The sequence below is a fragment of the Polyodon spathula genome, chromosome 9 (genome assembly GCF_017654505.1).
Source record: "Polyodon spathula isolate WHYD16114869_AA chromosome 9, ASM1765450v1, whole genome shotgun sequence".
Taxonomy (NCBI): Eukaryota; Metazoa; Chordata; class Actinopteri; order Acipenseriformes; family Polyodontidae; genus Polyodon; species Polyodon spathula.
The window spans coordinates 8940225-8956158 of record NC_054542.1 but is presented as its reverse complement, the minus strand read 5'-3'; the positions used below and the strand labels follow the sequence as shown (position 1 = coordinate 8956158).

General features: G+C 35.8%; 1 protein-coding gene across 1 annotated transcript in view; it reads left to right on the top strand.

Annotated features, from left to right (window-relative positions):
* LOC121320404 overlaps positions 1-15934 on the top strand; it is a 33160-nt gene that overhangs the window by 16022 nt on the left and 1204 nt on the right. Inside the window, exons 5-12 of the mRNA XM_041258697.1 lie at positions 1378-1540; positions 2588-2751; positions 3769-4050; positions 4274-4558; positions 7211-7492; positions 7589-7721; positions 8191-8351; positions 8777-8861. Of these exons, the coding sequence (XP_041114631.1) occupies positions 1378-1540; positions 2588-2751; positions 3769-4050; positions 4274-4558; positions 7211-7492; positions 7589-7721; positions 8191-8351; positions 8777-8861 (1555 nt within the window). The remainder of the gene's footprint in view (positions 1-1377; positions 1541-2587; positions 2752-3768; positions 4051-4273; positions 4559-7210; positions 7493-7588; positions 7722-8190; positions 8352-8776; positions 8862-15934) is intronic.

The following is a 15934-nucleotide window of genomic DNA, read 5'->3' as shown; positions in this document are numbered from 1 at the left end:
AAATAAATATACAATAAGGTTTGAGTTTTCTTTCCACCCAATCTTATTTTTCCATGTTGAACTCATGATGTTTTTCGTGCTCTCTTGATTTGAGTACTGACTCCATTGATGTGTGAGCAATGGTGATTGCTGACTGAAGGGTGTGCGGGCTGCACAGTGTTATTATCTTTCTCTGCTTATGTGTTCTTTTGAAATGAACAATAATCATGTTTATCACGTGCATTTTCTTAACTACAAAGCACACATATATGTATCGTCTGGCAGGTTCTCTTGTATACAATTAGCCCCCTCCCCTTTTCATTAAGTTTATTGTGGCATACCGTAACCACAGAGGGTTCATGTCACTGGTTTGGTGATGTCTTTCCCCACGCATTGAATATTTCTGAAGAACCCATGCTTTTTGTTACTCCCACTTAAAAAGCAGTACACACAAAAAAAAAAGAAAGAAAAGCTCCTTAAAGAGCAGCTGTTACACCAGAAACATTACATTTTCCATTAAAACAGATTAAACTCCGCTAGTGTTGGTAAAGGAAAAGTACAACAAAAATTGTACATCCACACACTAATGTATCTTCGCATTCTGTGTTTGGTTTTGATCCATGCACAAAACATTGTGATTGTCAGGTTACCACCTCATGCAAATAAATCCAGGTAAACGAACACATGCGCTGGATGGAAAGGGTAGCTATCAACTTACAAATGTAACCCTTGCATAATATTTTAATGTCATTATTAAATTATATATTTAACATGTAGAATAATATCACCATTTTCCAATAAGGACCTAGGGGGCTTCTTAAGTATGTTTCTGGTTCGCTGTAAGTCACACAAGGTGGGTGTCAGACATCAAAACCCAGCTTATCTGCTTACCGTCTTCGATGTCTTGGCTCGTCAGAAACAGCAAATCCATTTTATTGCATGAAGCAGTAAAAGAGTTTGACTTTACTGCCATCCTGTTGCACAGCTGACTGGTTGCTAATGCTTCGATATAGAGTTGGAGCCTAATAAACATGTTGCTAATAAAGGTGAGCACTATATCACAGTAGTGTGTGCATTCCTAGAATAAATACATAGTAATAATAAACAACCCTGAACTTAGGATATAGTGTGGTAAAGAACTAACAAGCACGGTTAGAGCAGTATTGTGCAGAATTGTAAAGCAAAAATATGCATGGTAAAGAGGAACTCTGACTTCTGCTTCAGTTCCAAACATATTAGATTGGCTGTGCTTCCCCCCCCCCCCACCCCCATCACTGTCAAATCATTATTGTGGGTACCGTAGAATGTTGCTTTGCGATTTACATTACAATGCTGTGTGGAGATTCACAACGTGAGGATGATTGACATATTCTGAAATGTACATTCCTGTCCCGGCAGACCTTTCCTCTATGCATGTGCGGGATGGAGAAACTGTAAACAAACCAAATCCCATTGAAAATGAGGTCATGTACAGAGTAGTGCTGAATTTGGGTCAGCGTAATCAAACCATTGTGATAGAAGTTGAAGGAAATGTCCCCCACTATACATTGAAATGCATCAAGTAAGGATTTTTTTATATTTCATATTACTAGAGTGCAAGTAATAATAATAATGATTATGCAGTACAAATAGGTAAATAATAGCAAGTTGTTTTGAAATCATTTAAATCTACATGCATTCCTTTTGCTTGGATACTCCAAAGATACTCTAAGTAAGATAGTTTTCTAAAGAATGGACTGTGACCTGTATTACCTGGGTTAAGGGTAACAGTGGTTAAATATATATATATATATATATATATATATATATATATATATATATATATATATATATATATATATATATATATTATATACTGTATTTTGGGTGAAACTACTTTTGATTTAAATATATTTGTTTTTTTTTTCAATGAAAACGCGCACACACACATTTACACACAAAGTCACATTACTCCTTGTTATCAAGATTACAGATGTTTATTTATGCTACATCTTCAGAGAAATAACTGAGCCATAACTAAGTATATTGCTATAACAGATAATTAAAAAAAAAAAAAAACTGATTCCAAATTGCTACTATTCAGAAAGGTCAAGTTAAAAACAGTTTATGTTTAATAGTAATTCACAACTGCAATGTTCATCTTTTGTTATTTATAATAAGTTAATACAATGTATGTGGGGTGTTGCTTTACAGTCCTCCAAACTTCAAGATGGCATCACTTATAATAGTAAGGGACGATCTGCACACTACTTAAGTTCTATTAACTGATGCTTACGGAAATCACATTTACCCTGTCTATAATAAACACATTTCCATTTTACAAAACTATAACCAAAATGAAGATAACAAAGGTATAATATTACTGTATTAATGATTTCCCTGTGTAAAGTGGCTTGAGGTGTTTCATTACATGAAAGGCACTACATACAGTAAGTCTAAGCAGAATTGTGTTGTGTTGTATAAAGTAGATTAGAGTGATGGCTCCAAAGTAATCTATTATCCTGTACTCAAAATATGACCAATTAGAGTGATGGCTCCAAAGTAGTCTATTATCCTGTACTCAAAATATGACTGGTTATTCATTAATACTATCGCAATTTTAATTTAGACAGAATAATTCACTTCCACTTGACATAAAAATGGTGAAAAATGGCATGTTTTTTGAAGGACCAATTAAGGAAAGCCATTCGGGGATTTTTATTTGTATTGCTTCCTACTATGGCCATCAACTGTCAGTCCCAGTGGAAATACAGGTCTGTTCAGAAAAGCCAGGTATGCAATGCATTCACATATATTATTATTATTATTATTATTATTATTATTATTATTATTATTATTATTATTATGCATGGTGAATGTTAATTAGCCTATAAACTTTGATATTTTATAGACTTATTATACACGGTGGTGGCACTAACCCATGTGGTACAGTATACTGTAATACAATTGCCTGTCTATAATTAGGTTGACGATAAAACTGCTCACCTGAATTATTAAAAACAAACTCCACCAGTTCATGAACACAATTACTCGTCATTTATGATTTCATTTGAACAAAGCACTGCCAATACCATATCAAACAACAATGGCCTGCCGATGTAAGTACTCTTAGAAAAACAAAGAGAAATGACCTCAGCCACATCCCCTCTGTGGGATTGCTAGGCAGTTTAGATTGATTCAGCTCCACCTTCCAAAAAAGACACACCACTTTTCTACTCCAATTCTTAGTAATAATACATGTAGTTGACCCACACTCCCTCCCACCCAAACAAATGTTAATAAAAAAATACTGAATGTCACAATGTACAGTATTAGAACAAATAATATACATCAAACTATATATATTATATATATATATATATATATATATATATATATATATATATTATAGAGAGAGAGAGAGAGAGAGAGAGAGAGAGAGAGAGAGAGATAGATAGATAGATAGAGCCTACAGCTCTCTCTCCTCTCTCTCTCTCTCTCTCTCTCTCTCTCTCTCTCTCTCTATCTCAGGTTTCTGGTGACAGAATATTATTAGTATTATTATTATTATTATTATTATTGTTGTTGTTGTTGTTTTTCATTTTGTTATTATAATAGAGCCTGTTATTTAGCAATGAGTTTAGAGGCAAGCAATGCCTTGCTAGATTTTATGATGTTCCAGCATTTTTTTTTTTTTTTTTAGAAAAATTGATTGTGTTGGTCATTGCCCGTGTTTCTAAATAAAGCCCTGTGTCTTTGGTACATATTAGTAAAGACAAATAGCAACAACTGTGTTTCTTCCACATTTAGTTCCACCCAACATTAGCACTCTGGTGTTCGATGAAGCAGAACATAAAGTCATTAGGTGCATAGCAGCCAACAGCAAACCAGCAGCAAGGATCACTTGGCATCTGCCTGGAAACCTGACTGGAGATGTGATGTATAACAGCGCATTTGAAAATGGAACACACACGGTTACTGGTGCTGTTAGCTTTCCAGCAGACTTGCCTGAGGAACACAATATCACTTGTGTGATTGAACACCCAGCATTTGAAGCTCCAGAGACCAGGATAATACACATTCTTACATCCTGTAAGTAGCTGATCTGTGGAGATCCTCTTAACTTATGCTTATGTATTTAAAGGACAACAGCAATATAGGAAACAACAACCTTTTGTTGGACATGATAATGTATTAGGCACGATTAGCACAGAATTTTAAATGATATATTTACGCCCTCAAACAACAAAGAACCTACCAAATGTGCCGAGTCTGTAAATAGTTGTAATTGTTTATTTCTTTTTTACTTTTACAGTAGTTCCTCCAAACATCAGTTTTATGGTATTAGACGAAGCAGAACAAAAAGTAATTCAGTGTATAGCAGCCAATAGCAAACCAGCAGCAAAGATCACCTGGAATCTGCCTAGAAACCTTCCTAAAGAAATAATGTATAACAGTACATTTCAAAATGGCACATATACTGCAATTAGTGCTTTTAGCCTTTTTGCATACTTGCCTGAAGAGCACAATGTCAGCTGTGTGATCGAACACCCAGCACTTCATGATCCAGAGACCAGGACAATACACATTCCTCCATGTTGTAAGTAGATGCAGTTTTTTTAAACTTTTCAGAAAGGGGATGTGTATGGTAAAGCATAAATAGTGTGATAGAGAAACATAATGTGTTGATTGTTTTGATGGAGAGGCGGGTAGTAAAATGGTAAAGCATGTTTAGGATAAATAAAGTAAAAGACCAGAATGCAAGTGTAAGCTAACCATTCAGAAAATGAGAAACATGTACAACTCTGACATAAGATTGACTAATTACAGGATCAACATTTAGATAGATGAATGAGAAAGGCAAACTGAGCAAATTGAGCATAACCTAAACACTGACATGGCGATAAGGCCTAACTGACTAAGTAGATTTAATACAGAAATGTCAACATAGAAATATTACGAAATGGTAAAATAAATTTACCATTTAAAAAAAAATGCTAAAAAGAACAAAGTTAATCAAAATTGTACATGTTTTAGAATCCCAAAATAATGGATCTGTTTCTGTCTTTGAAGTTCCACCCCATATTACAATACGGAGTGTGACACAAAACAAAAAAGACAAAGAATGCACAACTGTTGAATGTGTGGCAACCACCAGCAAACCTGCTGCAAATGTTACTTTGATTTTGCCAAGCAACAATACTAGACAACTGCAAACTGCAAAACACAGTCACAAGAATGGAACCGAGTCAATGGCATGTAAATGCACATTTCCTTCTTACTTACATTCTGGGCAAACCATAACCTGTGTGGTAAATCACCCATCACTTGCTGACACAGTCAAGAGAAACATAAGCATTCCTTCATACAGTACATTTTTATAGTATCTTAAGCTTCACAACTGTTCTTAAATTGTAGTCCTCTGTCACTGATGAACCCATTTTGGTCACTTGTATTTTTGTTTCTTTGAACATTGATATAAATCAATAAATCCATGAGACTGAGAAAGTTTAGAAACTAAGTTATATTCTCTCTGTAGTGCATGTGGGCCAAATTAACTTAAGGGGCATAACTGCCAAGCAATCTCTTTAAGTGGAATACACATTTAAAAAAAAAAAAAAAAAAAACTACAGTGACCGAATAGTTTTGTCTGCTATTAGGCTATCTGGAAATATATTATATTTGAAGCGTTTGTTACAAAAAGAAAGGTACCATATAATTCTTTAAAGGGAGTGGTGACAAAAAAGGTAAAGCATGCAGGAAATTAGCTTGTGAAAGTGTTTTGTTTTTGTTTGTTTTTTTTCTCATAGGACCTTCTCTGATGATATTTTTGAAGACAGTGGTAAATTACTCATTACTTATGATTGCATTGCTAAACTAAAGCTATAGCAATGTTTATAACCTTTTTATATAGTATACAACTCATTGATCAGCCAGTCGGGGTCTGTGTTGAGCACACATTATCCCATAGGTAAATGCCCACTATTAAAGCTAACAGACTCAAGAGTCTTGACACTCGCTTTAAACATCGACATAAAAAGGCCAAAATATAAATTTAAAACACATTTAAAAAATGTCTTCATTGGCAAAAACATGCATTTATTTACAAAATCATTAATATCCTCTGCAGCGGTTATTAGATAATTTACCTTGTTTTTCTTGAAGTGCTTTTGCCATCGGCTCGGGACTTCTAACTGTCACCGCGTTAAATTAACTAGCAGATAGTGGTTGTTGGCTTGAACATTGATGCTGAAATAATATTAAAGTATATATCTTCATTGCTTCCACCTGTCCTGACTGTCCATTATTGTAATAATTAAAGCAGACCCCTATGAATAAAACAAATATTCTATCTTGTATTCATATCCATAATGAATAATCTGATGTAGCTTGTTAAACATCAGTTGAACCAAGATCTGCTCTGATATTGGAACCACTTAGTAGGACTTACTGGCAGAGATCTGATCTAATTTCCAAGAAGAGAAAATCACTCTCGGTCTAACAATTGATAACATAAATCAACAGAAAAGCACAATTTACATTCAACAAGGCATGGTCTCCTTGATCCATGCTCGCAATGTGAAAATTAACTTGAATGCAACAACCAATGCCATCTTAATTTCCCAATGATGGGCCTTATTTCTTCAACATTATGTGAAAATAAAAACAGTATCCTCTTCCATCCCCATGCTGAACTGAGGGTCAAAAGAGGATCTTAAGTGTTTACTGGCATGCACATTAATCCTTAAATAAACAGAAATGAAGCAAAGCGGTGGTTCAGGCTGGGAACTCACTTTTAATCAGTTAATCAAATCAAGCTTATTAAGTGTCTATTGAAAAAGCTGTACCATATCACTAACAACATAATTACTTGTCCAGTGAATGTCAGGGAATGTATTAAACTCTTACCTGATCCATTACCTCCCCGCTGTGAGTCAGAGTTTGCCTCCTTCTCCCCAGCCTCCACCTGTTTTTTGGCTCATCTAAGGGGGAGGGCAGCTATCCTGCCCCCTGCCCATGGCTTCCCTACAGTCAGCCTCTCCACTTATCGGAGACAAAATATATGGGCAGGGGTTCCCCGAGGCGAGGCCAAAGATGTATTATATGTTAAATGCTTTATCCAAGAATGTATAATATGCATAACTATGTTATCGGGTCTTAATCTGTAATAAATATTTTATCTATCGCATGACTTCCCTGACTGATTTGTATTGTGAAATTTACTATAAAAGTCTTTCTTGATTATTTCCAGATCCAAATATTATCATTAAAAGTTTTTTGGCTACACCAAAAAACACACAAAATAGATTAGCTGTATGCCAGTCCATTGGGAATCCAACTGGAAAAATCTTGTGGGTCCTACCAAAGAATAATACTGGGAATATAACATACAAATATGAAAATGGAACAGGAACGCTTACCAGTATCTATGAATTTCCATTTGCCCTACATGAAGGGCAGAACATAACTTGTGTTATTAATTACGGAGAGCGTCTGGCTGCAGAGAAAAGGATAATACACATACCTCAGTACTGTAAGTACAGTACTCTTTACCAAATCAAACACTACACCTGATAATCTTTCAGTTTTGCTCCTGCAGCACACAAATAACATTTGGTTGTACTTGCAGATATTTCCTCCATAAAAGTATTACACGAAAGTCAACTGAATGGCAAAATAATCCTGCACAGGGGTCGTCAGAACCAGACAATTGTACTGAAAGTGAATGGCAATGTACCGCTGTACCATTTAGAATGTAGAAGGTAAGAAAAGATATTACATTCATAAAGCAAACCTACAGTTGTGAACCCATTATGTTTTGAATGGAGACAAAAATAGTCAGTTACATTACATATAAAAGCTGTAATAATGGAGAACTCCACCAATAAATCAGCAGCAGACCATGGGAAGACTGACACTCTGCTTCCTAAGGGTTGCTGTCTTAGCAAGTCTGTAGATAATTCATGTTTCCACAATGGGTCGGCCCAAGGAGTCATCCACGCCATTCCTTTCTCATGGTCTGCTGTTCCATTCAGTTTATAGCAGACAATATTATTACCAATAATATAATGATTGAAGGTGAACATTTTCTATGAAAAATTGGGCCTTATCAGTTCAAAGAGGCTGACGTATTGCTTGCCTATAAGAAATGTTTAATATACAGTAGGTTAGCTTTGATGATGCTGAATTTCATCATCCTTGGTCATAGATGTATATATTTTTATATCTTAGGATGCATGGTTTGTCTCCCGTGAAACTGCTGGGAAATGCAATATTCTTTGAAGGGCCTTTTAAGGAAAGTCAGTCTGGAATATACATTTGTGAGGCATCGTTCTACCATCATCGAGCTTCTGCTCAGATTGATATTAGAATTACCTCAGAAGACAGATCCTGTAAGGTTTTATTTAATTATTTTCAATTTCACAAAAAGTTTTCAGTCTTGATAACAATCTTGAGAAAACATGTAGTTTATTAAAGATTTTATTAATTGTTCACTGCCATATAGTGCATTTCATTGTGTTTTAAGTGGCTGATGGTAAGTCTATAGCTGATATGCACAATACAACTGGTACCATATTGAAGTAGCCATTCCAGAAACATTATGAAATAAATAAAGAACAAATGTCCAGCAAGTTATTCGTTGTTGCCTGTAAATGCATTATATGCGGGGTACAACTGCACTTGCTGGACTTGTTGGTTTTGTCTTAGTTTTTTGTATTATTATGATGTCATTCTCTTTTAGCAATCTTTTTTTTTTTTTAACTTAAAAACAGTATGCATGTTTTTATTGAATCTGTTGTTTTCATTTATTTTGTAGGGGAGTATATCCTGGTATGTTTTTCAGCAGCAGCAGGACTCATGATAATTGCAACAGTTTTTATTTACATCATTATCAAAGTCTGGTAAGTAGAAATAATACCACAAAGGTAGAAGGTGCTCCAATATAGTAGAACACAGTGCTGTGAGTGTTCGAGTAAACAGGAAATTCACTTACTCTGGCAGATGGCTATCAGACCATTTTTACCATCTCGGCATGTACAATTCATAAACAGGAAGACTTAGGGTAACTGCTGGCACGTAAAGTCACGTTCTGTATAGCTGAAGGAACCACAACTTACCATTCACACAATGAAAAAAAAGCTGTGTTTACAATGTTAAGTTAGTATCAGGTCAAAACATTGTGAGACAGTCTACTCTTATTTCAGGAACGTTTTAACTAATATTAAGGTCAAATTAATGTTTTGCTAGGTTTGTTCTTCCTACAGTCCATGTGTCATTACTGGTAGTCAGGACAGTGTTAAATATATTATATAACATGCCATTAACTCACTGCACATTCATACATGGACTGAGGTGTACAGTGTCCGATAGTGGGAAATGTGGATACTAGTGTGGACATTGTTTATATAATATATACAATAAGAAGAATATATAAGAATGTATTTCAGCCAGACAATGTAATTAACTAGATTCAACATATTATTTAAACTCACCACCTCATTCGGTTACAATTTGTTATTTTCGTTTTCACATTTCTGCTCCTCCTTTTCTCCTCTTCTGCTTTTCTCCCCCCTGGAGGGCTGTCACCAGGTGGCATCCAGCCCTTATTTCTTAAAGTGTATTAGTGACACCAGCTCCAAGGGATCTCAAAATATGTGGTAACTTAATGTCATTTTGCCATGTTACTGGCATGTCTGAATAAAAAATGTCTCTACTGTGGTTCTACAGTATAAACAGTTTTGTCTGTGCACAAAATGAAGACATTCAATGCTTTATCCGTAATGATTTTTAACAAGGCTGTAAAAACCCGGCTTGTGGAAACTCTCTAAATTTGAAGACCTTATAACATTGTAATCACAGTCAAGTCAAGCGTCGAAAAAGAGTGGCATTTTATTGCAGTGCAATTCTTGCATAATACAAATATGGAATTACTGCTTTAAAAAAAGAGGGATAAATAAATGTTCAAATAATCATTGTTAATGAACACAATTAGAGAGCACATCCTGTCAGACTCTTGAAACAGGTATGCTGTGAAGGAGTATATGACTAACAACTGAATGCATTGCCAAATAAGGCAGTTTGAAAACAGTGATAGATATCTATCACATCTAGATCAAACCTAGCACAGTAAAAAAAAGTATGATAATTACATGCTTCATCAGGTTTTTGCTGAAAAAGATTGGACAAATCTCTCTTGTAAGCTCTCTGTTTCCTTGATCTATTTCCTTACTATAGCAAAGCTGTTATTTTGCCATAATCCATCAGTTTATTTTCCTTTGTGAGGGAATATTTTACACACCTGATGCCCAAATAATTGGAGGGAAATTCTCAAGAGGATATTATCAAGAGGCTCAGATGTTCACGGCTCAAGTCTTATGCGTGGTATCTTGTATATTAAAATATTTAATTATCCGGAAGGCATAATAGTAGAGGTCTATCAGTTTCACTTCCTCTGCAAATACTATCAGCTTTGAATTTGTATTTTGACAGTGTCATGACAGTTTGTGGAGATAGGTACAATCATTATCTATAACTTTTCATGCATTTTCACATACAAGCAATTGTTTTAGATTATTTGAGATAACTATGCTGTAGCTCGTAGGGAAGGGTTACCATAACAGTGGTGGTTTCCAATCTGTGATATGCAATGCAACGCTTCCTTGCATTTTTAGACAAATAAGTCTCAAATACATCCCATTCACAATAAAGGCAAGGGCGATGTAAGGCTGCACCAGATGATGAATAGAAAACTGTACCCTCTTTAAAAATATGCAAAATATTTATTTTAAAAAGGTTACAAGTTATTACATTTTCAAGAAATACAGAACAGCTAGGGGCTGGTACATGTATTGCCCATTTATTTCCCTCTCAGATCCCTTGCTTACTAAATATCTTGGATCATTGAATATTAAGTGTATCTGAATCAAAAATATGCAAATCATTTTAATAAGCAAGACGCTCCCTGAATGTTACTGTGCAGAATTTTCCATCCCACAAGACTGTATACCTGTGCTAGTCATTGCAGAAACTACTTTTCGAGGTTAAAAGAAGGACAAACATCCTATCCAGTTAGCAGTAAATGGATAACATTTAGGGCCCGATTATGAAGAAATGTGATAAAACACAAACGTAAGCATTTTATGTTTGCTCCGTCCCCTTCATGCTGTGATTTTGAAGGGTGCCTATTATGAAAGAGATTATCTACATCAACATATTTAGTAACAGGAGCTCTGAGTGGGATCTCAGATTCACATAAAAATACAATACAACAACTGTCATGCACTGTTAGGGGTGCACTATTTATATTCTGCAATCCTTTAGAAGACAATAAGTGCAGAGGATAATGTGTGTCTAATGCATTTACAGGAAGCTATCAGTGGGGTGGTAGACAAATAATCTATTTTATGATAACATCATCAGGCAAGTCCAATTGTGTCAGGTCTGGTCACACAGCAATAGGAACTAAATGTCAAGAGGCAAGCAATTTTGTAATTAACAGTCCAGACAATGACATTTAGTTGAACCCCTACATGACAGTACAAGTGCAGTGGGAAATATAGTGTTACCAGTAGGATGATGTTATTGGGTTAGGTCCAGTGAAAGGAGTGACTCAACATTTGTGAGGAATATGCCATCAAGGATGATAGCTGGGCTTATAACTTAAAAATGAAGACATTCAATCGTCATTGATGAAATTTAATGTTTTCTTGTAGCTAGATTTTAACCAGGCTTAGAAAGTAAAGGCCAGTGGCTTATCCAGAGACACTTTCACTGTGCCAACAAAGCTGTTAGGTAATTCAAAAATGAATAGAGAATGAGAAAGTCTATACAGTACACTACAAACAGTATAATTTCAAGTCACAAGTGCAGTAGTACAGTACTTGATAAAGTTCCCTTTTTATTAACCATGAAATGCATGTCTGAAGTTATTGGTGGGCTGTGATTGTAGAATGAAGATACAACTTCTAGAAGACAACTGTTTCAGTCATTGTTTTTAATGGTATAGATGTCATTGAAGTTAACAGGGTCTTACACTGAGTAGGTACCTTAATGCTCTAACAGGGTATTTACTGTAATACACCTTCATTCAGACTTTGACAACTTGTATGATATGTGCTTGCCCTTGTCTTCAATTCAAATATATTGGTTATTTCTTAACCAGGGGTAAAATTTTGTCGGTACTCACCAGGACTCATTTCACTGGTACCGGGACTTACTTTATCTGCTTTTCACCCAACGTGCATGCATTCCATCCACTCTTATGCAGTCCACTAGCTTTCCATTAGAAAACAGTTTTGTTTCATAAACTAAACAATCATTAAAATATTTTCAAAATTAACTCATGGCAATGGATGATCGATTTACCTAAATTCTTGGCAGCAAGATCACAAGACGTTATTTGGCAGCTTTGGTGCCAATCATTATTAAACCAATCGGTCAGCCTCATCTATGACTGGTCAATAACGTTGTCCAAATATTGCACTGTCGGTACCCTCCCAAAGTTGACTACTAATTGTTTAAGAAATAGAAAGTAAAAGATTATAAGTGACTAGAAGCTCCTTTATACTGTACCTTTAAGTACTATAAGTCAGACATACTATCAATTCTAAACTTCACTGGGAGCCAGTGCAGTGAAGCCAGCACCGGTGTTATATGGTCTCTTTTTTGTTCTGCTGAGAAGCTTAGCAGCTGCATTCTGTAAAAGCTGCAGGTGATTTATGGCGTGACCGAGAAACCCAGCGAATAGAGCATTGCAGTAGTCAAGTCAGGAAGACACAAAAGCAGGAATTAGTTTCTCATGATCAGACAAAAAGAGAAATTACCTAATTTTAGCAATGTTTCACAAATAGTAAAAGGACACTTTGGTGACATTGCGAATATGCAACTCAAGGGATAAATCAGAGTCAAATTAGACCCCTAGATTTGTCACTTCTGTTTTTATGTTTGTTTTACTTTGTTGCTTCTAGTTGCTGATGAGGACCCAATAACAGAACATCTGTCTTATAAGAGTTTAATTGTAACAAATTGTGGAATTCATTTTCACATTTACTGTGATTACAATGTTTGGTGAAACTGCCTCCCATGTATATATCTTCAGAACAACATCAGTGGTTTGCAAGGGTGTGTTTTTCAACATTGTCTCGTAGATTTTAGTTGAAATCAATGAAACTGCAGCCCTTGTGTCCAATACGATTTTCAGTGGTTTTCCTTCTATTACCAGTGTAACACAAATAGGGTCTGTTTCTTGCACATGCAATGCTAATTCAGTATCAGTATCATCACTGGAAACTCTGTCCGTTTTGATATGATGCACCCCTCTCTTCTGAAAATGAGCAGACTGTGCTTTTTTTTCCCTTATGTGCCCTCTGTCTATCAAGCTTTTTTGACTTGCACACACGTCCTATATGACCTTTCTTGCTGCAATTTCAACACGCCTGATCTTTAAACCACCAATCATTGTCATTGTGATTGTCCTTTCCACAACGTCCGCATGTATTAGCCTTTCTAGTAGAAGAAATGGATAATGTATTTACCTTCAGGGAAGCGCTGAGGTGCTGTGCCTCTTGTGCAGCTGTTTCCATAGACACAGCTATCTTCACTGTTTTCTTGAACATTAATCCCAGCTTCGATAAAAGACGCATGATGCATCTTGTATGACGTCACTTTTTAAACCACATAAAAATCTTGTAATGTGCCATTTAGGTTATTGTCAAACTCATAGCGTTCTGCTGACTTCTTTAAAGCAGCCAAGTACTGCGTCTCGGACTCTCCTTCTTCCTGATTCCGTTATGAAAACGAAACTTTCAGTGATCACAAGAGGCTTGGGGCAGAAATGTGCCTGCAATGCTTCCACTATACTTTCAAAGGTTTTGTCACCCAGCTTCTCCGGCACTATGAGACTTCTTAAAAGAGTGTATATGTTCCTCCCTATTACACTTAATAACACCGTGTGACAGAAATACAATGATTCTTGGTGGTAAATCTCCCTCCCGATGTGTGAAGGAGCTAAGCAGCGAGAACAGAGTTCTTTGGACGAGCTGGTGTGACAGTTCTTTCCCCGGGTCAGGTTAGTCGGCCAATCTGGAAGAAGGCGAGAGTCCGTTGCAAGAACATATTGACTCGGAAGGGAAACAACGTAGCAGGTGTAGATTGGAGAGGTGGTTGCTCTAGTTTACCAAGGGGTCATGCGTGACAGCATAAAAGGGGATGGAGAATTGTAATCTGTTCCTTTGCATTGGTTTGTAGTGAGTAAGAACCAAGAAGGACAGTAAAAGTGAGAATATTCTGAAATCATGAGTGTTGTTTTGTTTGTTTGTAATTGTCTCGTCTTGTCTTGTATGTTACCAGACAGTTAACACAGTTCCGGAGCTGTCGCTAAGGGCCAGCACGAAACCAGACAACACTGCACCCCTGTCACTAATATAAACTGGTAATACCAATCACTAGCACTACTGCACGCATCTAGGACTGTTAACCGTGTTTGTATTATTGTGGGACGGATATTGTTTACTATTTCAGACTGTCTGTTCTTGTATTATGTACCCTGTGCTTTACACACTGGTGTGTATTGTTGGAGAATTATTGTTTGGTCGCCAGACCTGGAAATACAAAATAAAAACATTTCCAAACTGGATTATAATGATCTCTTTCACGCACTGCATCACTCCTGCACCTGTATACAATCAACCACTTTGCCACATACCGCCACTCATTTGCCTTCAGTTATATAATTTGTAGCAACAAAGTGCTCGAATCATTCGATATAAGTTGTCCACTGCTCCACACATCAAAAACATCAATAGGTCCTATGGTAGCTGCCATCTTTTCCTTGTCTGTACTAGCCTCTTAATTCAGTAATGTAGAATTTCAGCAACCAATATTTTAAGCTCATTATGTGATGACTTTAGGTTCAGTATGAAAGTCCTCATCACCACCTTATATTATGTACCACTGGACCTGTCAATATCATAAACTAGACACAATTACATGGAGCTGGGCTGTTGAACAGAATCCATTTTATTATACTCTTAACCTATTCGCACATACACATATGCGCAGTTCAAACATAACATTGTTCCGCCCCCATGCGGTAGTAAACAGCAAACTGTAACACTGTACCATTACTTTTTTCTGGATGGACAGAAACACAACAGAGAAGCACACAGAATATATCATTGTAGGATAAGTAATAAGTAAAACAACAACAGGGAATCTAAGGCTATCATTATAGCATGGGCAGGCCTTGTTGTAGGTGAGTACCCAGGTCTGGAAATTTATCATTTCAGAGGATACTACTATGGAGATTAAAATGGCCAAGTCAAGTACAACATTTTTTTTTTATAATCGTGCTGTCTGTTACATTAAACATTTCAGTCCCTATTGTGCACTGTTCGACAAAGACCTTTCTGCATCATTTATTTGTTATAGCATTTTTTTTTATAATATCACCTCTTTTTTAGGATATCTTTAAACAAAACTCTCTCTCTACAACAGTTACTGCATGGTGTAATATTTCTTAATACTAATCATTTAAGATTTAACTTAAGTGTTATATTACAGTACATTACATATATACTTATTTATACATATTTATACATTTTAGAAGTACTTGCACGTATGAGTACCTGTACTTTTTTGTTGAATTTCACTTCTGTTCAGAAGTTCAGATAAATCTTGGGATTACAAAAAGTAGGACAATAGCATAATAAACTAGTGTGTCTAAATTCCAAAACCAAACTCAATCAAAAGATGCACTAACTTTCTTTACATTCTTGATTTTGGTCCTGAAAACATATTTTTATGTTTAAGTTTATTTTAAGAACAGAGATGCTAATTAAAGCTGACTTCTGAAATTGTTATATTGTTTCTTGTCAAATTTTTAAAAGTTTATTTTTGATGAATAATGCAGACAAATTGGAAGATCTGAATCACTCTCAGAAGATAAAAAAGTTGGAAGATAAAAAAAAAGGATTTA